This window comes from Anser brachyrhynchus, assembly GCF_964034855.1.
Source record: "Anser brachyrhynchus genome assembly, chromosome: 5".
Lineage (NCBI taxonomy): Eukaryota > Metazoa > Chordata > Aves > Anseriformes > Anatidae > Anser > Anser brachyrhynchus.
Window position 1 is genome coordinate 55319310 of NC_137699.1, and position 22753 is coordinate 55342062.

General features: G+C 36.9%; 1 protein-coding gene across 3 annotated transcripts in view; it reads right to left on the minus strand.

Annotated features, from left to right (window-relative positions):
* Nucleotides 1-22753, minus strand: part of CDC42BPB (CDC42 binding protein kinase beta) — a 95527-nt gene that overhangs the window by 20582 nt on the left and 52192 nt on the right. The window contains exons 7-24 of one of the 3 annotated variants that reach the window (XM_080593978.1): nt 21458-21658; nt 19378-19626; nt 17984-18063; nt 16790-16956; nt 16569-16688; nt 14430-14563; nt 12496-12738; nt 10747-10857; nt 10026-10270; nt 9749-9854; nt 9044-9168; nt 7931-8036; nt 6278-6426; nt 5612-5706; nt 5445-5524; nt 2719-2808; nt 2212-2301; nt 1695-1800 (exon numbers count right to left, since the gene is read on the minus strand). In XM_080593978.1, coding sequence (XP_080450104.1) covers nt 1695-1800; nt 2212-2301; nt 2719-2808; nt 5445-5524; nt 5612-5706; nt 6278-6426; nt 7931-8036; nt 9044-9168; nt 9749-9854; nt 10026-10270; nt 10747-10857; nt 12496-12738; nt 14430-14563; nt 16569-16688; nt 16790-16956; nt 17984-18063; nt 19378-19626; nt 21458-21658 — 2497 coding nt within the window. The remainder of the gene's footprint in view (nt 1-1694; nt 1801-2211; nt 2302-2718; nt 2809-5444; nt 5525-5611; nt 5707-6277; nt 6427-7930; nt 8037-9043; nt 9169-9748; nt 9855-10025; nt 10271-10746; nt 10858-12495; nt 12739-14429; nt 14564-16568; nt 16689-16789; nt 16957-17983; nt 18064-19377; nt 19627-21457; nt 21659-22753) is intronic. The other 2 variants (XM_080593979.1, XM_080593980.1) reach the window with 2 other exon arrangements.

A 22753-nucleotide genomic window follows, 5' to 3' on the forward strand; every position in this document is an offset into this window, starting at 1 on the left:
GACACTTAAGGCAGACTTTCGGAACTGTCGGATGAGTTAACATGTTAGAGCAAGGCACCTGACCCACAGTTTACGGGCCAGGTCTTTCTACAGATATTTCATCTGTTTTGCCCCAACGACTGTGCTTCTCCCTGTAGGCATGGAAGGCAGGAGGACAGCAGCACGGCGCTGTTATCCTCTCTGTGCTTCCTCCTAACCACCTTCTCAGAAGTGAGTACGTCAAATACCCTGTGCACTTCTAGTCCTGTAATTACCAAGGGTCAAAAGACTCCAGAAAAATATGGCAGCCGGAAACAACGTGCTTCTGCAGGAACCAGACTGGCCTACAAACCAGCTCATGATGCCACTGGGAATAGGCAGGAGTGCAGGTAGCCCAGGGCAGGGCAGGCTGCTTGGCTTGTTCTTTGAGATGCAGCCTGCTCCCAGGGAGAGCACTGCCTTCCGAGGGTTACCATAATGTCAAGCACACAAAGCACTGTAGGTGCTGCTCATGACCAGATAATAAATTCAGCTCTCTCAGGAGGCATCATAATTATTGGGACTGTGCAAGCCAAGGCACAGTAGTTGAAGAACAGGGAAAGGCTCTTAAAGTACAGCTGTATTTTACTGCACTCTCCAGCAATAGAAAAGAGGAGGAATTGGGAAAAGCAAGTGATTGGGAATGGAACATGGCAAAAGTTTTGTTCTGTTGGAGTCATCTCTATTCTTATGTCAAGGTGATTCTAGTTTTTTCTGTAGCTATCAAGACCTGGAACAGAGGAGGCAAACGAGAAACTAATGATGCACTGCTTAGTCAAAACACACGAGAATCGAAGAGTGAAATTGATAGATACACTAAGGGGGGGAAAAAAGAAGGAAAAGGTGCAAAACAAGAATTCAGAACTGTCAGCAGGAGAGAAAAGGCAGCCCCAGGGCAAGTGCTAGCAGAGCAGTAGGTGCTTCTGGGGAAGAACTGCCCGAAGACCTGCCAGGAAAGAAGCACCTTAGGGCAGACGATACAATCTGAATATGATGCTGCAAGTGTCAGTGGAGGGGGTGTCATAGCAAGAACAAAGCTGGGGAAAGAAATACAGTAAAACTATTCACAGTATTTTGAACAGATATGTGGAATTCTCACTGACTTCATGTGTCTCATCATGATTCAGAGAAGCATTTTCAAATAACAATACCTCCGTATACTAAAACATGGAATTCAATAGTGACACACGCATCAGAGAAAGCACTTTAAATAAACCTAATGGACAGTAAGGCTGGCTATAGACCAAAAAGCCTAGCAAATACTCTTCCCAGCACACAGGGTTTATGATCAGGATGCATACCTTACCACAGCATTCCTGTTATCTTTTTGCTTCACTATACAGACAGAAAACACTCCCACCTACCTGCTCAACTCACACTACATCACTAATGGTAGCAGGATTGATAGAAAGGGAACCATGAGAGCTTAAGCTAATTCTTTGACGATGATAGAAGAAAGAAAGAAAAGGAGAAAAAGAAAAAAGGAATGATAGAAGAAAAAGAAAAAAAGAGAAAAAGGAGAAAAAGAAAATGAGAAACATTCAGTGATAGCCACCCCTTCTCTTTCACTCCCTCTCCAAGGAAATGATTGCCTTAAAATACATTAGTGTTTTGGGACAATTTTGTGGGTCTGGGTGGACAACTTGCAGAAAAAGCAGAAAGTTTAACTGACTCACCGTCACAGGCATAACCTTGACGAACTAATCCCACCATGAGAGAGGTGCAATGACTACACTGAGTAGGGCTTGTGAATGACTTGATATTGAGCTGGTGAGCTTTAGGCTGAAAGATACATTCAGGACAAACAAGAAAAACAACCGTTCAACTTCTGTACTTATACAATGCAAGCATCTCCATTCACCCTCCACCCTCCAATGTATCAGAGCGCATATTATGAAACTGGGGCTTTTAAATAATTGTAGCTCGTAAAAGGTGCTGCAAGACAACAGCAGTATTTATTATTTCAAATTGCAGAAGACACTAAAACCAAATCCTACAACCAAGTATTTTTTCTGTCATCCCTTTTGACAAATCAAACCCCTTCAACTTGCATTTGGTAACACTTGAGTAAAACCAGAGACCTAACAAAGAAACAACATATGACAAACCCAAACAGGACAAACACAGATGGCTAATTTACAAATGGTAATTTTTCCTTAGTTCTTCAGAGTAAGGTTAGTACAGTCCCCCTACCTTTGGTACAGCTAGAGAAATGGATTGAATGGTGGGGGAAGGAGCTGCAGGCATCCTCTGAAGCGGAATTGGTTCCTGAATCACAAAAAACTGTAATTGAGCAAAACGAGGCTTCAAGAATTTGTTTTAATCTTGGGGTGGCAAAGCTTATCATTTTCTGATTTTTTTTTCAAAAATTATTGGAAATTTAATTGTCATAAACATTGCCATTCTGATTTAGCACAAACAGATTGTGTTTTAAAGCACTCACAGGAAAGCCTGCACACTAACAAACAAGCAGCATTACAGAAAACATATGAAAATGAGGTACATCAACATACACAGAGCCAACAAAAAGGTTTCATTTGCAACCGTCCTTAAAGCAGATGCAATTAACACTGACAAGTTACACATAAACAACATTCAATTCTGCCTCTTCAAAATGAATGCTGCAATATATATTTATAATGAACAAGACAGAGACTTTCTACCGAATTACTCTTCAGGGTAAAATAATGGTTCCCTTACTTCTTGTTGTTGCTCTGCAGTTACAACTGAAGTAGATGGTGAAACTTCTGATTTGGGACCCTGTGTTTCCTGCTCACTAATAGAACTCGTCTGCAAAAGTGACATCAAACATGATAAATTAGATACCACAGATTAGATGAAGTGTTCTCATGCCAACAGATTAGAATTTCAGGGTAGCTACTATGAACAGCTCACTGTAAAAAATACATCGAGAAAATATATCTATATGCACACATCTAACAACTTTCCACTCTGAAAAAAACCTTTCCTTAAAACAAACCCTGCCACCTGATGGAAAAGCTGTAAAGCTGGAAGCACTGAAATGCAAAACCCAGTAGTAGGCAGCATAAATCCTTTAACAGCCTTCTTTTCTCAGAAAGACTATGTCTATCTTCTTGCATGAGGGTATGGAATGATGTCTGAGAAGCTTGGCAATAATCCATAAAATAGCTCATTTCTCTTGGTAGCTTGGTACCACTCTAGGATTTTTCTGGCAGACAGCAGCTACCAATTTCACCACAGGAAAAATTCTTCAAGTAACACCATACAATCTTTTTAAATTTAATATTTTTTTTTTGAAAATGGCCACTAATTTTATTATCACCTGTATCATTAAAAATAACCACGTTGTCTTAATCATATTGTCTTACATTTCACTAGAATTTAAGACTAGCATCCATTACAAGCTTTAATTTCACACTTACATTAGCAACTACTAATTGCCAGCACAAGGGGGAAGCATGCTACAATTCCACAGCTGAAGAAGCTGGGTGTGGAAGCAGGGTACTGTATTACTGTACTCTGAGGACATCGTGAAAATCATGATTAACAAACATCAGATTAGACTTCACATAAATGATGTAATTAGCACTAAAGGCAATGAGTAATGAATCACTCACTTCCCAGCCAGTTTCGACAGGAAGATGGCTCGAATTCGGTTAGCTCACTAAATGGATTCAGATATTTGTTGTTTGTTTTTTGTTATGAATTGATTGGTAGGGCTGGGCCATGAAGATCAAATTATACCATTATGTAATATGAACAATTTAAAAATGCAAGGCGTGATTTAGCTTTAGTCATATAAACAGATTCTAAAATAATAAGCCTGTAGAAAAGTATTAAAAGAGAACTAAACTAGCTCTATTTAGTGGATTAAGTTATAGAGAAACTAATGAAGCAAAATGTCTAGTTTTAGAAGGCCATTTTTACTATGACAGGTCACAACAAAATAAGGAGACAAAACTACCAGCAAGAACTTACTTCTTCCCAAAAGGCTAGCAGAGAAGATGTAGACGAAGAAGAAACAGAATCCTTTGTTGTAACAGATATGAGGGATAAAAACGATCACTTATCACCCACAGAAAAACTTCAGATGGAATATTAGTAGGCTAGCTAAAGAAAATGTTTTATATGGCCCAATGATATTCATTCAAACTAAATGAACCCAGATCACATGACATTATCTTTACATGTACATGTGAAAAAACTGTTAGTGGATATCACTAAATACAGTATCATGAATTTTAATGCAATTCATCAGAAAACGCCACCTGTGTTCCCACAGACTATGTATTTATTGCTGGATCTGTAGAATGGAATCTTGATTAGTTATGGGCTTGATATTCTACATGTTACTATTTGAAGAGTATTTGGTGCTTTTTAAAACAATGTTTTAAACTATTAAGGTTTGTAGATAAAAGCTATTATCCAGACAGTAGTATATATCATGTTTCTCTCTCTCCTTCCACCTCATCCGCATAGCTCATCTTGCTGCTTCAGCAAAAAAAACAGCGTGGATGTTTTGTAACTGGGAACAGTGCATACACGAAGTATGCATATGCAAATACCACAGCATGTCCATAGGCTTTCTTTTTGGCACCAATAACAATTTGAAAAGAGACACAGAAAGCACACATTTCAGATAGAGTATCTAACCAGACTGATGAGGTTTTAACCTCAGCTCCTTTGACTCAGCTCCATAAACATAAAAGATTATTCTTTCCAGTTCCAGCTCTTGGTTTTACCCTGAGCTGTCCATGTGTTTTGAAGAAAAAAAAATCCCAGAAAATCCTCAAGGATCAAGAGTTCATGAAGTAAGGAAATGTGATTCAATGCTGCATCTAACAGCTGCTTCCTCAGGGAATGCACAAACTTTTCTAAGTGAAACACCCAGTTGGAGCTGCAATTTGTATGATTAGTTTTCCAAGGATCAGAGGGTGTGTCACAATACACTTACAATACCAACATCTGTGGGTCCTCTGATTTCTCTTTCCAGTCCCTTCTACTCTAACCACTCCATTAAGATCTGGAGCCAACAATTTTACATATCTGTTTAAATGCCCTTTGAACTGAGTGAATACTTTTCTTTATATTAACTAGTATTTTCCAACAGTAAAGCGCTTAATCCCTTATTTGTAATAGGGTGTGCCAGCCCTTCCAAAACAAGCTGAATGTGTATTTCTCAGCTAAAGGTTTGAGTTTAACAAAGAAAGAAAGTAGAATAAGAGATAATCAATGTGAGCTTTTGGGAGTATTTCCCAAAGGTGCTAGCTTCTCTTCAAAATGCCAATCAATCCAGCATCTACTGGACATCCAACTCTACGTCCCACTAATTTGGCTAACAGGCCAGATACAAATTTGCCACATAGAGCCCAAGAGTTACTTTTCGGTAATAAAAATTTAACTCGGCTATCACATTTTTGTAGTTAATTTGTGTAATAACTCACTCTGAAAGTCAGATCACGTGCAAGAGGAGATGTGTTGAAATATTCAAAAATGGAATCTTGGAAGTCTGGAAGTTTAAGACCTAAAACCCAAAACATAACAGACTTAGCTAAAATGCAACACCACAGGCTGTGTCAGAATTCTGTTGAAATACAGTAACTTCAATTACCTGAATCTGTTCTGTATTTTTCTTCTATTTTTTTCCTTAAACCTTCCATCTCTTCCAACAGTTCCCTGTTCTTTGCTTCCGATTCCTTTAATTTACTAAAGCAACATAACGTGATCAAAATACAATCTCAAACATTTCAAACGCAGAAATGTCAGTCTCAGAGTTTTAGGAAACACCTTTTTTGGAGGTGCGTGAAGGGCTAAATATTTTTCTTTTATTCTAATTTTATTTCTCCCCTCTTCATCTCACTAGTAAGGCACCTCAGTATGTGGCTAGATAGTGCAAACTGCACTTAAGATTCCTGTTAACACTGCAGATATTTGCCAAACAAAATTATTCTAATACTAGTTTGGTCTTTTCTTCCCAAGGATATCTCTACTCTCCAGTTAGTCTACAAAAAAATATCTCTTAGCCATAATTTTTACCTCAGGTGCTGAAGATCCATATTTTATTCCCAAGATATTCAGAGCAGTGTAATCTTTATGTAAATAAATTGTTAGAGTTCTCACTTGACTATGTAAGAAATGTGTAGTCTATAGAGTAGGGTCTTTCCGGAAAAGTCCAAATCCCAGGCACAAGGGGGTTATTGGAAAAAAGTTGTTACTATTCTAACCAGCAGTCTAGAGCAGCGTATTAAAACTCAAACAGAACCAAAGCCCTGATTACCTTTCAAAAGATATGTTTGCATCTTTCACTTTTCGTAGCTCTTCTTGAACTAGTTGTTTGGCACGAATTTCAGCATCTAGGGCAGACTGTAATTCCAGCCTAGCTGACATATCCAACTTCTGACTGCGTCGCACTTTCCAAAGTGGATCCTGTTGCAATAAGTTATTGAATATTAATTATGAACATCATTCCTGATACATGTAACTCAATCGTCAGATTTTATTTCACAAAAATTAATAAACAGTTTTTTTTTTTTTAAACAGTTAAGCCACCAAAACAATATGCTTGAAATCCAAACGGAGGATCAGCAAGTGTGACTGTCAAACAGAGAACTCACTGAAAATGGCTAATTTTAGTTATGCTAAAAAGAGTATAAAATCTGCATGGTGACATACTGGACTTTCAAATTTGAGATGAATGTAAATAGTTAATGTCAAACACACTAACCTAAAACATAACAAGAGTGGCAAAAAAGTAAAGAAAATGAAGTAACCTGGGTCTTAAGAATCTAGAACATTTAACTAAACAGTTCACACACTTGTTAAGCAGCATGCACTATGCTTCTGCATACACTACGCAATTCCTCTCCACCACAAGCTAATTTTCCAAGCTTTCCCAAGCATTTTTCAATGTGGACTACATTTTCAGTGTTTTCTAATGGATATTCTCTCTAGTCACACATGAAATTGCAAGCAACACTCATGAAAATGAGAGCCACTTTTTATGTTAAGAAATAATTACCTTAGATCAGGTTCTGCTGAAGTTACAAAACCAGTTGTAATACAAAGAACAGAAAACATTCTTTATTCTGGGCCAACTGCATTTGATCCAATCTTTCTTCCTATTAAACCTATCAACATAATGATCGTCTCTCTAAGATGTACAGAAAGTTCATAAGAAGCCAATCTTCTCTTATTTTCTCTTATTCATATGTTTGGAAGTGATGAATAACTTTTATCTATATAAACCAGCAGCAAGTTGACTTTTTGCATGGCAGTTTGACTGTGCTGACTGACACTGCTTAGGAATGTGGGCTTCTGAGCCTAGCTGCAAGTGGCTCTGCAGGTATTTAATGCCTGCCAAGGCAAAACAGTTTTGTCTTTGAAGCCATACTTTGTGAGGGCTTCGCCTCTCTTCTTTTACAGAATTTTGGGAAACCATGTTACTACTATGTGGGAAAAAACTATGGCAGAAGGTCTCAGTGTTCTACATGCACATAAAGCTACAATGTCTCATGTCACTAGTTTGTAACAATACTAACCAGTTAAAACTTGTACAAAAATAATTGTACAAAATAAGGTATTTTTTAATCTCACTGTAATGGTGATTAAAAATATTTACTTGCATCTAATGTGGTGAAGTACATTTCTACACTCCCCTCTAAGCGTTTAATCTATTGTTTCTTCTCTGTACTGTGTAAAGCAGTTTGTGATAGCAGATGCTAGTAGGAAACACTGCTGTAAATATCACATTCTGATTATATGACCCAAATGGCTTTCACATGCAATAGATAAAACTAATAACTCATAGCAGAGAGGATTTATTAGAAACAAATTCTGATTATGAACAGATATTGATGAGAACGTAGCTGACACTGAAAATATAGCTGCTTAGATATACCCAGAAAAGCCCAAATGCTTGCTATTTTCTTACCAGTGTTCGTGATCCTAAACTGGAACTTCTCAAAGATTCTAGTTCTTCTGTCATCTTGGAAGCTAATGCTTGGAGATAGCCACGAGCATCTTTCTCATCACTTACCCTATTGTGCAATTACAAAAAATTGTTAGCGAACAGTTTCATGGTTCACAGCAACAAATACCATGCCAACAAATAATTAGCATTTGCACAGGATTTAGGAACATAGCAGATATGGACAGAGCAGGAAAAACTTTCCCAGCAGAGAAAACTGAATACAGCTTAGATGGCCTGCTTTAGTTTTTCTCTCTTATCCAATTCTCTTGATTGTGGCAGTTGCCAGGGAAACTGAAGCTTTCCTCCTGTCATCAGCAAGAGTTCTAGAGAGATTCACTGTTATTCTTTGGAAAACGATCTGTATATCACTTGCTCAGTTTTTATAGTGGCTACCATCAAGACCTCCTTTAACAGCTGGAAGGGCAAGCACATGTACCCTATCAATCTCTGCACCTTGCTCCTCTCTACTCAGTAGCTGAAATGCCTTTCCACACAAGTATTAGCCAGCAAGTAATAACTCATCTCATTAAAAATCACTGTTCTCCAAAGCCCAGCCTACAATATTCAACTTCATCTAGCAGAAAACACATACAGACGACCACGTCTTGCATGCTGAAAACACTTGCATACAGCTTGCTAACTCAGAAAATAAGAGGGAAAAACTGACCTGTGAATTAAATGCAAATGCCTGTTTTGTACAGCTAGTGAGGTTCTATATGTTAACATGGACCTTTTAAATCATAAAAATCATAATCACATTCCTGATTAGGCCTATCGAAATATTCCAAACTTTGCAATTTAATAATCACTTAAGAGCCTGAAGCAAGTTCATACCAAAACCATCTCCTTTGCACTTAACAGTATCTGACAATTTCATTTAGAAGTTAAGACTAAATGCTTTAAATATACTCAGCTATATTGCAAAGCAAAAAGAGAAACAGCATCATCATCACTCAGAAGCACCATGCTTTTGTTGATCCCAGACACACAGAAAGTGCCTGGCAAAACATAAAAAAGCCCAATCAATACTTCAAAAGTTGGAAGTGGCCATCTGGATCTCTAAACAGTACATACCATTGAATAATTTCTGCAATCTGAGCTTCCCAGTGAGCAACAGACTCCTTCTTCGCTGCTAGGTCTTGGAGCTCATCTTCTAGCTGCCTGTTCTGTGCTGTTAATTTGTCCACAAAGGAGCAAAGCTGAAACAAAACATTAATTTCACCTGTGTCTTATGTCAGTTTCACAGTTTTTTCATATGTGTATGTCTACACACATGCAGAATCTGAACAAATAACACTGTGCTGGGCTATGTGGAAGTTGTAACACAGACCAAGAACAGGAAATAATTCTTTTTTTTTGTAGAACTGGAGACTAGCTCCAGAGCACAGAAGAACATATTGCCAGCTCACACAAAACAATCCAAAACAAAGGAGAGGGAAAAAGAAAAGGCATAGAGGCTGTTGTGAGGAATAAGGCTTAACTGTAAGCCATCAGAATGACAGACAGTTACTGTAAATGCCTCCCTCTTCGTGAAGCCCTCACAGAAATTGGAAGTGCCCACTTCCTGGTGCCCTCTGAGTTGTGTGAATCAATTCTGCAAAGAACAAAGCTACTATTTAGCCAGATCTCTGACATTTATATGGCCAGAACCACATTTGTTTTACTCAGATATTGCCTGAAGATTCACTGATCCTGTTGTGATCAATAAGTACACTTTCAACATCAGAAAGTAGCAAAGCAAGAATTATATTTTGCTAAAGTGTTTCCTGAAATAATTACCCTCTCATTTTCTGTTGTTAGTTTTTTGTTATCTTCCAAAAGCATAGATCTTTCACGCTCGTATTTCTCTTTCATTGTTCCTACTGCTTCCTCCATTTCACTGTGCCTAAGGACAACAAGAAATAGAAACATATATTGTAACACTGCTGAACCCGTAGACAGGGATTTTCAGAGGAATAAACAGAATTAAGGTGAAATATCATCCTGTACAGTTACCCATGCGACACAGTACACACAAAAAAAATCCTCAATTAAACAATCCCATCCCAAAACATACCTCTCTCGCTTTGTTTTCTCTAATTTATCCTTTAATATCATGATCTCTTTCTGCAGTGCAAGCTGATGGCTCTCTGAATCATGTACTTCCTTTTTCACATTTTTTACTTCCAAAACGTGTGATGCCTCTCGCCGGACCAACTCCTCTTCATAAAATAAGATTTTCTTTTCCAACTCAGACTTCATTTTGGAAAGCTCCTGCTGATGTTCTAGTGTGGCACCTGCTGCCCGGCCTCCCTGCTTCAGCTGAAGAGAAGGAGGAGAGAAACCATCAGGAAAATACTACAATCTTTATATTTTAGGATCATTATTTTAAATAGAACTATCCAATTGGTAGCACTTGGGAAAAATTTTGCTTGGAGTCTGAGTGGTCTAAAAGGTTCTTCAAGCATTTAGCCCTCTAAGTAACTGCTCTGCTTTCATGACCCTTAGGGTCATGAAAGGGAGATTAAATACTGTTGCAGAGATAACAAATTTGGACCGTGTTGATTTAATAGCTGCTTAGAATTTATAAGAACTGGACATTTTGAAGACATTAGCAAGATATTAAACAATATTAAAGTATTCCAAGGAAAAAAAGCAAATAAATCTAATTAGGTTAGGTAGGTCAGGTTTCTAGTAATGCTGTAGTTGTCCCACAGGTATCAACAGTTGGAGCAAAAATATTGCAGCTCCTATGTCACGAGTAAAAATGTCCCATCCCTCCCAAGCCCCTAAGTAACCTTCAGAGCTTCCAGTTCATTTTCCAGTTGTTTGGAGAAGGCCTCACTGTGTTCACGAAGTTTGCGTTCTTTTGATGCTTCTGCTGCAACTTCTTCAAGTTGGGCTTCTAGCTATAAAATCAAAGTCATTTTTAAGTCATTTCAACACAACATACTGCTATCTGTATCATTCATTTAATCTCCTCATAGGAATGAACTTTCAGGGGCCTTGAAAACATCAAATTTTTTCTTATTTGTATCTTACATTACACCGCTATAACAATGATTTCAGAATGTCATGTTTTGTTTTCAGTGATCCAGGCATCCATCTGTCTCAGAGTGGAACTACTTCCAAATGGCTTTTTGTATTGATATAAACCATACCGGCTATATGTAGGGATAACTGCACAGCTTCCATCAATGTTAAGAGAAGGAAACAGCACTAGGAAGTCACTGCAGTTGTGAAAGAAGAAAACCTCCCACATTTACAGATCAGCTCCACGCTTCAGTATCTGCTAAGGCAGCAGATTTAAAAATCTTGACCTTTGAGCCAAATTATTGTGAAATACTTCAAATCTGGACATTGAACACTTGTACCTTGCAATTACAGAACAAAATAAGCTTGATCATCCATTTATCCACTTCAAAAAGCTTATTGTATCAGAAAGACAATTTAGTGGCAACTATGCAGCCAAGGCAGAATAAAGTCTGTTTTTCTGCATTCAAACTCAACTAAGAAAGTTGTTTTTAAAAGCACCATATGTAGAATTGTAGACCAAGAAAATGAACTTATAGGTTATATTCTGAATAGAAGATTGATACATACGTTAGGAAAGGGGGGATAGAGACATTATCAAGTCCTTCATGGAAACATTTCATTTAACTGAATAAGCAACAACACTTGAATAGGCTCTAGACAGAAGGGCAGAATGCAGCATCCAATATGGTGCTGCAGCCCTATGCCTTTTCTGGTTAAGTACCACTTCTTATTCACAGATAGGTCTGAGAAACTTCACCTCTTACTACATTTTCATAGTCTGCCCTTCAATTTGCTAGTAAATTTCTAGTAGTGTTTATAAAGCTCAAGTTCCTTTTCAAAAGTTCATTCATAGAACATGTAAAATTTGACAGTTTTTAAGTGATCAAAACCTTATGTTAACCATGATAGTTGTTTCTTATGCATTCTTCTAGTTATCCACTTCAGATTATTTAAAACCATAAATTGCCTGGAATAGTAATCAGAAATTTACTTGCTTACAAGATATTAACCAGATACTCTCTACACTGACTAAAAGAGTAAGAAAAAACACCTATGTAGGCTGTATCACCTTTCTTCCTTTCAGCTAAAGAGAAAAAGTCATCTGAAAAAATAAAAAGGAAGTCAGAATACTCCAAAGTAAAGTCCATCAAGGCATTAAGCTTTCTAGGTTTCAAGCTATGACTTGTAGCCTGCAAGGAGCAAAACACAAGTAAAGTAGTAAGAAGCTGGGCATGTAGCAAGAATAGTTTCCTCCAGATTAAAATCACCCTGAGTGCAAACAAAATAGAAGATTCAGTTCATTTCCCGATGTATTAGCCAAACATCCAGCAACAAATTCAAGATGTATTTTGTGAACTTTAGTGAAGTGATATGGAAGAGTTACCAGAGCAATTTCTTATAGACAAAGTAAATTACTGTTTATGATTCCGATTTCTCAATCCAATCACAGATGAGATACCAGACAAGCAGCAGGTGAAACATGTTGTTCTTAGCTATTTTAATCAAGCTACCTCTTTTCTGATTTTCTCCAATTTACGGATGTCCTGTCGCATAGCATCAATTTTCTGCATGCTCACTTCCACCTCCTCCTCTTTGTCGCGAAGTTGCCGGGACAGCTTCTGCTTTTGCGACCGCAAGTCTCCCATCCTCTCGCTGAGCTCGGAGAATTCCTGAACAGCTAGCTTTCTTTGTTGGTGGGCATCCCTCAATTCTTTGGATTGTGTCTTTAATCTCTCTGAGGTTTCTACAAGTTGCTGGTTTAAATAAATAAATACATATATAAAAAAATTGCACTCTATATATTCTTTCCAAGAAGAAAGGACGTGAACCTACATTAAGCACAACTTGAAAATTCAAGCCTCTCAGATAACTTCTAAATATGATTTTTAATAGTTAATTTACACAAATTTCTTCTGGCTAGACAGCTGCAATAGCATACCAGGATAGCAATTATTCTGCTTCTAGGATGGCAGTTCCAAGAGGACCTTTGCTATTCCACAAGTCTGTGATACAAATCTCTCTTCACAAACCCCTCTCAACTCTTAAGAAATGTAATTTCAGGTTACCACCATGTACCTGCACAATAGTAGTATTTCTTAAAGGAATGTTTTAGGAGACAACACGTTCAGGGGAACTGTCGAACAGTTACCAGCATTGAGATGCTGCAGAAAATCTTGTGAAGTTCTTAAGGAAACTGAAGATTCCTCAGAACAAACTGCGAAGCTCTAATACTTTCAATTAAAGTATAAAAGCTTTTTCTTTTTACAGCAAATAGTTAACATAAGTTAACGAGATTAAAATACAAATTAAATGCTTTACATAAAATTATTTGCCAGTGAAAATAAAAAAAAGCATGAAACTAGACAACAGAAGAAAGGTATACAGGCCAAGAGACATAAAAAAAATTGCCATTAGTAGGAGTCTTGCAGAAGCGTTCATTGACTTCCAAAAAGGCATGTGGACAACCCAGGAGGAACAGATTTGCCTTCTCTGCTACTCATATGCTCTGGAAAACAACCCTCACCAGTGGTAACAAACAGAAGAGAGACTGTTAAATTCTAGTGGACAAAAACCCCATAGGTTTTGGCCCATGGATTATTTTTGGTCTGCCTAAATGCCACATGAGCAATATGGCTGCTCTATCTTTTAAAAACCAGGTATTTGAATACAGGTAGCTTTTTTTTTTTTTTTGGCTTTACTGAAAGCAGTAGGTAGTATATGCAAAGCTCCTTTTTACTTTACTGTAAAATATTTTGGTGACCTAACATAGCATACTGTTAGATTTTAGGAAGCAAATATAGGTGTAATTTACACAACAGTAAGTATACTTAGCAATGATACTGAAGTCATCCTCAAGCAATAATTAACCTTTTGGTATTACAAAGAATAAGTGGGCTCAAGCTGGCACAGTGACTTAGCTCTATTTACTCGTTCATATATTTCAGCATCTATAAAACTGACAACAAGCCATAGATCTGTGAATTTAACTCCTGAGTATACTGAAGTATCTCGAGAAAAAAATAGTTAAACTAAAGCCATTCTTTAGAAAATTCCCTCCCATCCCCAAGCAGTTTCAAACTTAACGGAAGTATTTCTTGGGCAAACCAGATCCCATTGAGCTTTGTGATTAGTCTGTTAGCTTTTGTGTGACTACCTGGGTACGTAACCTGCAGTGTCTTCAAAGATATAAACATAGTGAACAAGTCAGTATTAAAAGGTGTTATTCCCATCTAAGAGAATATCCTTAATTAAAATTAATAAGATGTCAATCAACTTTCAAAAAGCGTGCCACCTGGGAAAACAACTGTATTGCTAACGAGATTAACAGGCTCACTAACATCTCAATATATTTTTAAAAAGCAACATTACAAATGTTGAGAAACCGTAATCAAAGTTGTTCTATAACTATTTTACATGACCATTTCCAAACATATTCATCCTTCACCTTATGAAGGTCCTCCTTTTCTTGCCGCAGTACTCTGCACTGTTTTTCCAGTCCTTTCAACTTATGTATAGAGTCTTCGTGTTCTTGTCGAAAAGCCACTGCATCTGCAAGCTGCCCTTCCAGTTTACTTATATCTGCAGAGTAATAAATAAAGACAACTGGTCCTAAATTTATACCAAGTAAGAAACATTACTTAAATAAATGGCATAACTTTGCTTGGAAAATTAACTTCTCCATTCCATTTTTAGACAGCTTAAGGTAATTTCAGTGCATTGTCAGCTCCACGTAATTTTCTCAGCATATTAAAATAAAAATCAACAAAAAAAAACAAAACCACACCACCCAAAGACAGTTATCTCTTGAGGTGAAAAAGCCCTCTGCTAAGGCTTTTTTTTTCAGTTGTTGGAATTCCAGTCCTAGTAATTTGTCTCCTAAATAGTTTTCATTGTATGACAAGTAAGACTACAGTTATTAGTGCATCCAGCAAGACAGGAAAAGACTATTTATTTCCGAGAGTAGATAAGAGCTAACGATCTGGGAAGGCAATACCATCCAGCATGAGGCAGATTTGAGACCTAACTGTCCACATTCCTACCAGTATATTCTCCTGGCAGTTCTCCCTTTAGTCTCAAAATAATTAAACAAATTTGATTTGAAATTATCACCTTTAAGCACAGAAGACTAACCACCTTTTTATATTTCTGCTCAGTCTTAGAACTGGTAAGAAATTGAACTGCCATTCTCCATTTGGTTTTAATTACTACTTCTTTTAAACAAATAAATAAGAAGTTGCACAGGGAATAACTGTATCACTTAAGTTTCATTGATATCTGTGGCAGAACAGGAAATTAGACCTACATATTCAGAGATCCCAAGCACTGCTGTAATGATTAAAGTAGTATTCATTTTCTGATTTTAGTACAAAGCTGTGCTAACCTCCCTCCCACTCTGCATGAACCAATGCTATTTCTTTTTAAACCAGACTGCACTGCTAGTTTTCAGTATTTAACAGCACACAATAGGCTGAAGAACTGGAAAAACCTAACCCAGCTGCAGAAGCAGCACCTTAATCTAACCATTTTGACAAACCTATTACAGAATACATAAGAATAGATTTTTGATGGTGCTTTGTTGTTGTTTTTTTTTTTGGGGGGGGGGGGGGGGGAAGCACTCAGAGCAACACGGATTTCACAGCAGATGTACTTACAAAGGGGAGTATATATTGCCAAACTGTAAGAAAAAGAATCAGTTGTGACAGACAATGAACTGACACACAAAACAAGATAATGAATTAAGATTGTATTAGGAATTTGAAGCAAGAAAAAAAAAAAGACTGATAAACAAAAAAACCCAAGTCCTCCTGAATGGAAGACAACAGTTGGAGGTTTTGGGCATCAGCAACTTGGCATCTGAACTCACTCACTACATACTACAGGCCCCTATAAACCTCTCAGCCAAGTCATCAGGATTCAAAACTACCATTTAGTTTATGACTGATTCCCTCTTAAAAAAAAATCAGACACTAACAGGAGGTTTGTATGCATAAACTAATAGCATTGTCAAGCAACAGATTTTCAGTGATATGGATGAGTCAGCCTTCTCTCAGGACAGATGCCAGTATTTGTTTTTCTGCAACACTTCCTAATTAGTGCATCACCAGACAGAAACACAAAGGGAGCAGGAGCTCAGAAATATTTAAATGTGAATTATCATACAACCCCCCACCCCAACCTATCCCCCTATGTTACTAAAGGGCAGCTAATCATTTTTCCCTGTTCTCTCTTACATATGCCTCCAGTAAAACTGCTCCAAAAGTGTACCCCCCCCCCCAAAAAAAAAAAAAAAAGAAAGGGAAGAGGATCTCCCAACATTTTTACGGAAATTAACATTGTACTCTAGACTCCCCACACTAGTATATGCTATCAGGACAAGGAAGTGGAAGAAAAAGTTAAGTGCCTGCCTGGAAAAATGGAAATGCCTCTTAGTTTTGAACAAGGCTTTTAAAACCTTTTTTTTTTTTTTTTAAATACCCCAATAACATTAATTGTAATTATTGCAAAACCAAAGGATATATTTTGCTACTACTGTTAACATTAAGCTGCATTGCTATAATTACCACTAATCATGCTAGAGTCTTACCTGTTAATTTGTTCTTCAACCGTTCAATTTCTTCATTTAATTTTTTTATTTCCTTATCACGGTTCGTATTTACTGTAACACACACTGGACCTTGGAGGCTCTGCATTGTCTGCGTAGATTCTTAAAATCAGAAAAGGAAGGAAAAAAGTTGTTCAATAAAATACAATCCAATTCTTCCTAATGAGAAGAACTAAGAACCCAAAGAAACGTAAGCCACTAACCTTGCAGTTTTCGGTTCAAATCCTGCTTTTCTTGCTCTAATTTCCTTATTTTCTTTTCATAACCTTCTATTTGTGAAGTGTTCTTTAAGTCACGCTGTACATCCACATCTTTGGATACAGCGTCAGATTGCATTGCACTCTTTAAAGTGCCTCTGTCAGATAAAGAGCTGAAAACAAATACGTAAGTTAGAATATTCTAATAAATACTCACAGTAGTCTACAGCAGCAAAACGCTGGGATTCCACCAAATACGCACCTTAAATTTACAAGAACAATTAGCACAGTAGTTGTTACTGTTGAGATAACAGTCAGGGTAGATACTGTGATTACTCCCTAGCTACTGTGTATGCTGGTGTAGAATTAAGATATTTGCGTTCATGACCTTAAAGATGCTGATTTATGTTCACTTTACAAACTACTTGAATGATTAAAAATATTAACTTCCTCTGCCAAACTTTACTGCCTGACAGCAAAGGAAGCAGAATAGAATGTGTACCTGCACTGAAACAACTGAGAAAGAAAACCAGAAGTTGGATAGATTTAGTTAAGCCATGTGATTTTACCCTGAAAAAGATGAGTGCACTGGGTCCTTTCTGCAACAGTATCGTGGAGATAAATCTCAGCAAACAGAAACATGGGAATAACAAAAAGGACAGAATAACCTCACAATCAGAGGCACAAGTATATATTTGAGGGATCTCTGAAGACAGATGGAGGCTTACTTCCATTTCAAAGATTGGCAAGAGTGAGCTATCTTAGTCTGTGCTCAGAACCATCTGAAAATCAGGAACCTGCACTGGAGTAACACTAAATTATGTTAACTTTGCCTGTCAACAAGGTTTAGGAGCAATAAACTAATCCTGAATTGTTTCTGGCGGACACGCAACATGGACAAGAACTTGCTTTTAGCCTCTCAAGGCAGGAAGAGCAAGTTTTAAGAGCAAGTTTGCCACCTAACATGACAAATCTAGTCCCTTAAATTTCATTTGTTTCAAATAAAGGAAATTAAATACTAAAGCACTTAATCTTGGCAAGCATGATCAAAACATGTTCAGACACTTGAAAAAAATGGGATAAAGATTTATCCACTGACACATAGACATCAATCTTTCTACTTGTTTATAAAAATGACATCTTCCTAGAATCAGCTGTATTTGGGAAACAAGTTTAATGAACAACATATCCTTTGCTTACCTATCGGTTGTGTACGTAAACCCAACAAATGGTAAATGCAATCCAGAGAAGCCTGTATGAGAACTTGGTGGCACCACTTCCTGCATAAAAACAACAGGCATGAAAAACCAAAAAAGAACCCATACAGAACTAAAGGTATTTGATTTAGTCACATAGTTTAGAAGAAACAGCTGATGGAAAGCCTTTTCTTAGAGCACACCAATTCCCAACTGGCGATTATGCTTCATTGCACAGCCTTCCATTGTCCTTGTATGAACTTTATTTCAGATTAGGTCACTTAATATAATGACCTGAATTTAGGAGCCTCCTTTTTGTGAACTGGCACTTGAAAGGGCAGCGTTTCAACAAGTTCAAAGCACAATACAACCATTAAAAGAAAACCCGAAACTTCCAAGTTCCTAATTAAAAGTGACCTGGCTTGAAAACGCATGCTGTTTTCTTTAGTGTTCTTGTTACTGCTAGACAGGTAATCAAAACCCAAGCCAAAAAAGCTCTTCATTTTTTGGAACGCAAGCTGATGAACAAATTAACACGAAAGCTCCCTACTCTTCCTGATAGGAGTTTGTAAACTACTAACACAACAGAAATGGAGGAGCAGAACATCAATGCCCCCACACCCAAACAGCCTCCTGGTTCTTAAGTGACTTAAGTAGCAGCAATTTGAGTTCTCTCACTTGGACAGCTGCTATGACAAGCTGCACGAAGAATATATGCGTATTTTAAGACAGACATTCATATTTGATAACAAATAAAACAAAATACTTGTAAATAAATAAATAAATCTAAAATTCTTATAAAGGTAAAAAGACAAGATTTTTTTTCCTACCTAAACGTTTTAATTTTGGCTGACCGTGCTATTTTTCTTGTTTTAGCATTGAATAAGTCATTCCAAACGTGAAAAAAAAAATATTAAAAAAATTTCATCCCTTTGTCATTCTGGGTTTTCAGAAATTGTGAGCTTCTTTTCTAAACGGTAACACTTGACAAACTGGGTCAGTTCTGATATAAATAACAACAGTTTAGTGGGATTTCGTTCTTCTGAAATTTCTCAGAGCAGTCCTGCTTGTGGATTTTCATTTGACCATTCATGTCACTACAACTGCAATAAGAATACTACCCGTTCCTGTAAGATTGTACCACAGTGCATATCCATAAGAAAGTACAACTAAATTTGCTAGACTCAGGAACCTGTTTCATGGCTTTTTAGAATTTAGAACAAAATAATAAGATATCTTATTTCATTTGCACAGCTTATTAACAGACTATTTGCTCCTTTTACTTAAAAAATTACAAACAAAAAGCACGCATCAATTTGGAAATTAAGTTCTCACTACTACCTTACAGTGCAGCAAAGTTGCATACTTGCAGTAGCAATGTTAAAATAAAAGACTCACTGGATTTCTTAAAACATCATCATCTACATCAAAGTTTGAGGTGTCAGATGGACTGCTAACTTCTGGAATATAAGGTGCTTCTAGGTTTCGGATGTTGTCCCAATTAAGTCCTTCAAAAAATGCATGAGACTTAAAATCCTCTATTCCATTCTGTCCCAGTCTACGTTCTCTGCTGCAGATAAGTCGCTGAATAAGATCTTTTGCTTCTTCAGATACATCTGTAACATGGGATGGAAACTGAAATCTTTCCTACAAAAAAACAAATTGAGAAATTTTAAAGAGAATCCGTTCCACAGTTTTCAACAGTGATTTCAAAAAGGAAGTGCTAAATCACTCCAATAAAACTGGAAACGAATAGGCAGACATTGTTCCAGCCCCAGTGAGCAGCAGCACAGTACTATACGTTCATTAATAGACTTGTTGTCTTAAAATGGATTTTGAGGCCAAGTAATCACTTCTTGATTCCTTTCATACAGACCTGTTTGAAACTAGCTGTGAGTACAGTAACTCCTATGAAAATCAGGCTTTTTTGGAAGCCAGACAGAAGTTTTGACACACTACAGTACATTAAAGATCATGCAATAAGGACATACACTCACTGGTATTCTTAGACATACATCCACTGATCTGTTGAAGATCTACTCCTTGAGATTTTATTTATTTCAGCTCTTAATGGCCCACAATATTAGTCAATCCCCCACAAAACACTGTTATAATTAAGGATGTATTTTTCTAATATATACATTTTCCCTATCAAAATAATTACTAATATTACTATAATTTTCCTATTAAAATATAATTTCACTAAGATTTATATTAGCATAAACAGAAAATCTAAAAATGTACTTACCACTAACACATAATGTTACTCTAAATAAAATTGGGAAAACTTCTTGACTATATAGTGGAAGTAGTAGTAAGCTAAAATATTGAAGGTTCTTGTTTGTCTTTTTTTCAATAAAGGACTATAGAATATTTAACGTTTTACAATACATCTTTTCAAGGGCAGAATGAGACTGTTAGGGTCCAAAATAGCATAACTCAAATTAAAATTTAAAATGCCCATTGAAAAACATAACATCACATTGATTTTGTGTCCAAATAATATTGCAATATTAAATCTGCAGGACAACAGCTTTAAACATCCTTGAAAGCAGGTTAACAGCTAGGTAGCCAGCAGTTACCCACAAGCTGGTTACATATTTCTAACATAATACAGAAAAGTTTGCCACCAATTAGTTCATTGAAGAAATTAAAGCAAAAGAGAGATTAATGTTGACTACTGCAAGGGTGTCAGCTCTAAGAAGGATTTCATGTCTTATCCATCACTGCTTCACTATGAGAGCACAGCGTTGTAAACACCAGTACATTCAACCTGGGAAGAAGAAAATGCAACAGCGCTCCCTGTACAACAGCTTCTGGCTAGATAAGATGAGGACGTCCATAAATCACATACTCCTACCACACCTCTCAAAAGGACACCATTAACTGGTTAATTCTTACTCTCTAATGTTCACAAGGCACACAGAAGTTTCAAAACTTTTCTACTACTTTGACTTTGGACAAAATCCCCTGACCTCACGTTCTTCATGCAGCTCAAAAGCTCATGTTTTTCTGCCACTTCTATTCTGAGCAACTCTCCCCTGGCCTCATGTTCTTCATGCAGCTCATGTCCACACTGGTTGACTTGTCTGTTTCCATTTTTTGTACTGATTAGCAGTGTGACAAAACGTGCACAGCTGCGTATATAATGTATTACTTCATTTCTCCTGCACAGTCCAGAAGAAACTTTCAATCGGCCTAAAATAAGAGTTGTTTTTAATTTTTGTTTCATGAACATGGTTTAAGATTTTTCAAGAACATCACCACTTAGGAAAAAAATCAAATTAACAAAGAATTCGATTTCTGCAGTTCAGAGATGCCAATTTTCCTAAAAACTGAACTAACAGATCTACATAGTTAGATATTGTTCTAAACCATCATGAAAAAAGCAATAGACTACCACCCACATCAGTATTTTGCAGTGACAGCAGTCTCTCCGTAAATGTTAAAAATCAATATAAATGTATTTATTTCTTACTTCATGATTCATAATCTTCCCGTAGGTTTCCACTAAGGACTCTGCATAAAAGGGTGTTTCACCATAAAGCATTTCATACATGCAGACACCCAGTGACCACCAGTCACATTCAGGTCCATATTTTCCCATTCCATCCTCCATTGCTTGCAGTATCTCAGGGGAGATGTAGTCAGGTGTACCCACTGCTACTGAGGACTGCACCTTAAAAATAAGGCAAACATCGTTCTGGTTAGTTTTCAGGTTCTCTCAGCAACATTTACTCATACACTAGTACTTTTGCAAACAGATACATCAGTACATTATTCTGGGAAGGGAAGAGATTTATTAAAAAAATGACAGCAACAAAATAAAGATGATATTCAGAAAGTAACAGACTATAATTCAGTCCACTTCTGCATGACATCAGTACATTTTATTCTGCAAACAGTAAAAACTCAAAATAGTCATAGCTTTTTTCAGAATTCAGACAGACAGGAAAACGTTTTCCCTTTATATATATATATATATATATTTATGTGTGTGTGTGTATTTTTGTACTTAAAAATTGCAATTGGTTGACAGAAGTTGAAATGAAAAATTAAAAAGCAGGAAGTTCACGCTCTATGCTTGAGTTTTACAGTTTCATTTGAAGATAGCAAAACAAGGTTCCAGGGCAAGTAGTGCCCTATTTTTACTATGTTCACAACAGTGGTTTAACACTTATATAGCCTAATTGTGGATAAAATACAGGAATTAAGGTAATTAGCTTTGTTGTGTCCAAGTAGTAGGGAAGCCTTGACCATCAGGGCAGTGGCAGAAAAGTAATCTCTAGGAATACATTCTAAGGGTTAACGGAATTACAATGGCTCCATCCAATTTATTCTGTTTTTTAATAAGGTAAATCCTTAACAGGCATTCTATGACTGCAGAATGTCACCAAAACCTGGAGTCTGTGCCACATCCGGCGAATATCGCATGCCGTATTTTGGCAGAATTGACACTCCTAGAAGCACCTCAAACTAGGGAGAGCAGAAAACCTCACGAGCAATTTAACTCTTAGGGGTGTATCCTATCTGGTACACAAGATGGCAAATTACCACAGTATTGCTGTTTCTTTTGTAAAAGGCATGTGAAATAAACTGCTTAGAAAGTATGTCCTCATTTTGGATTACTTTTACTTTAAATCTGTCATGACCGTTAGGTTCCTGGTCACCCATGATTCTAGTGCATAAATAACATCAGACTTTTATCCTTTTTTAGCACAGGCTCTTTGGACAGTTCATAAAAATCTCATGAGAACTCAATGAGTAGTAGGAG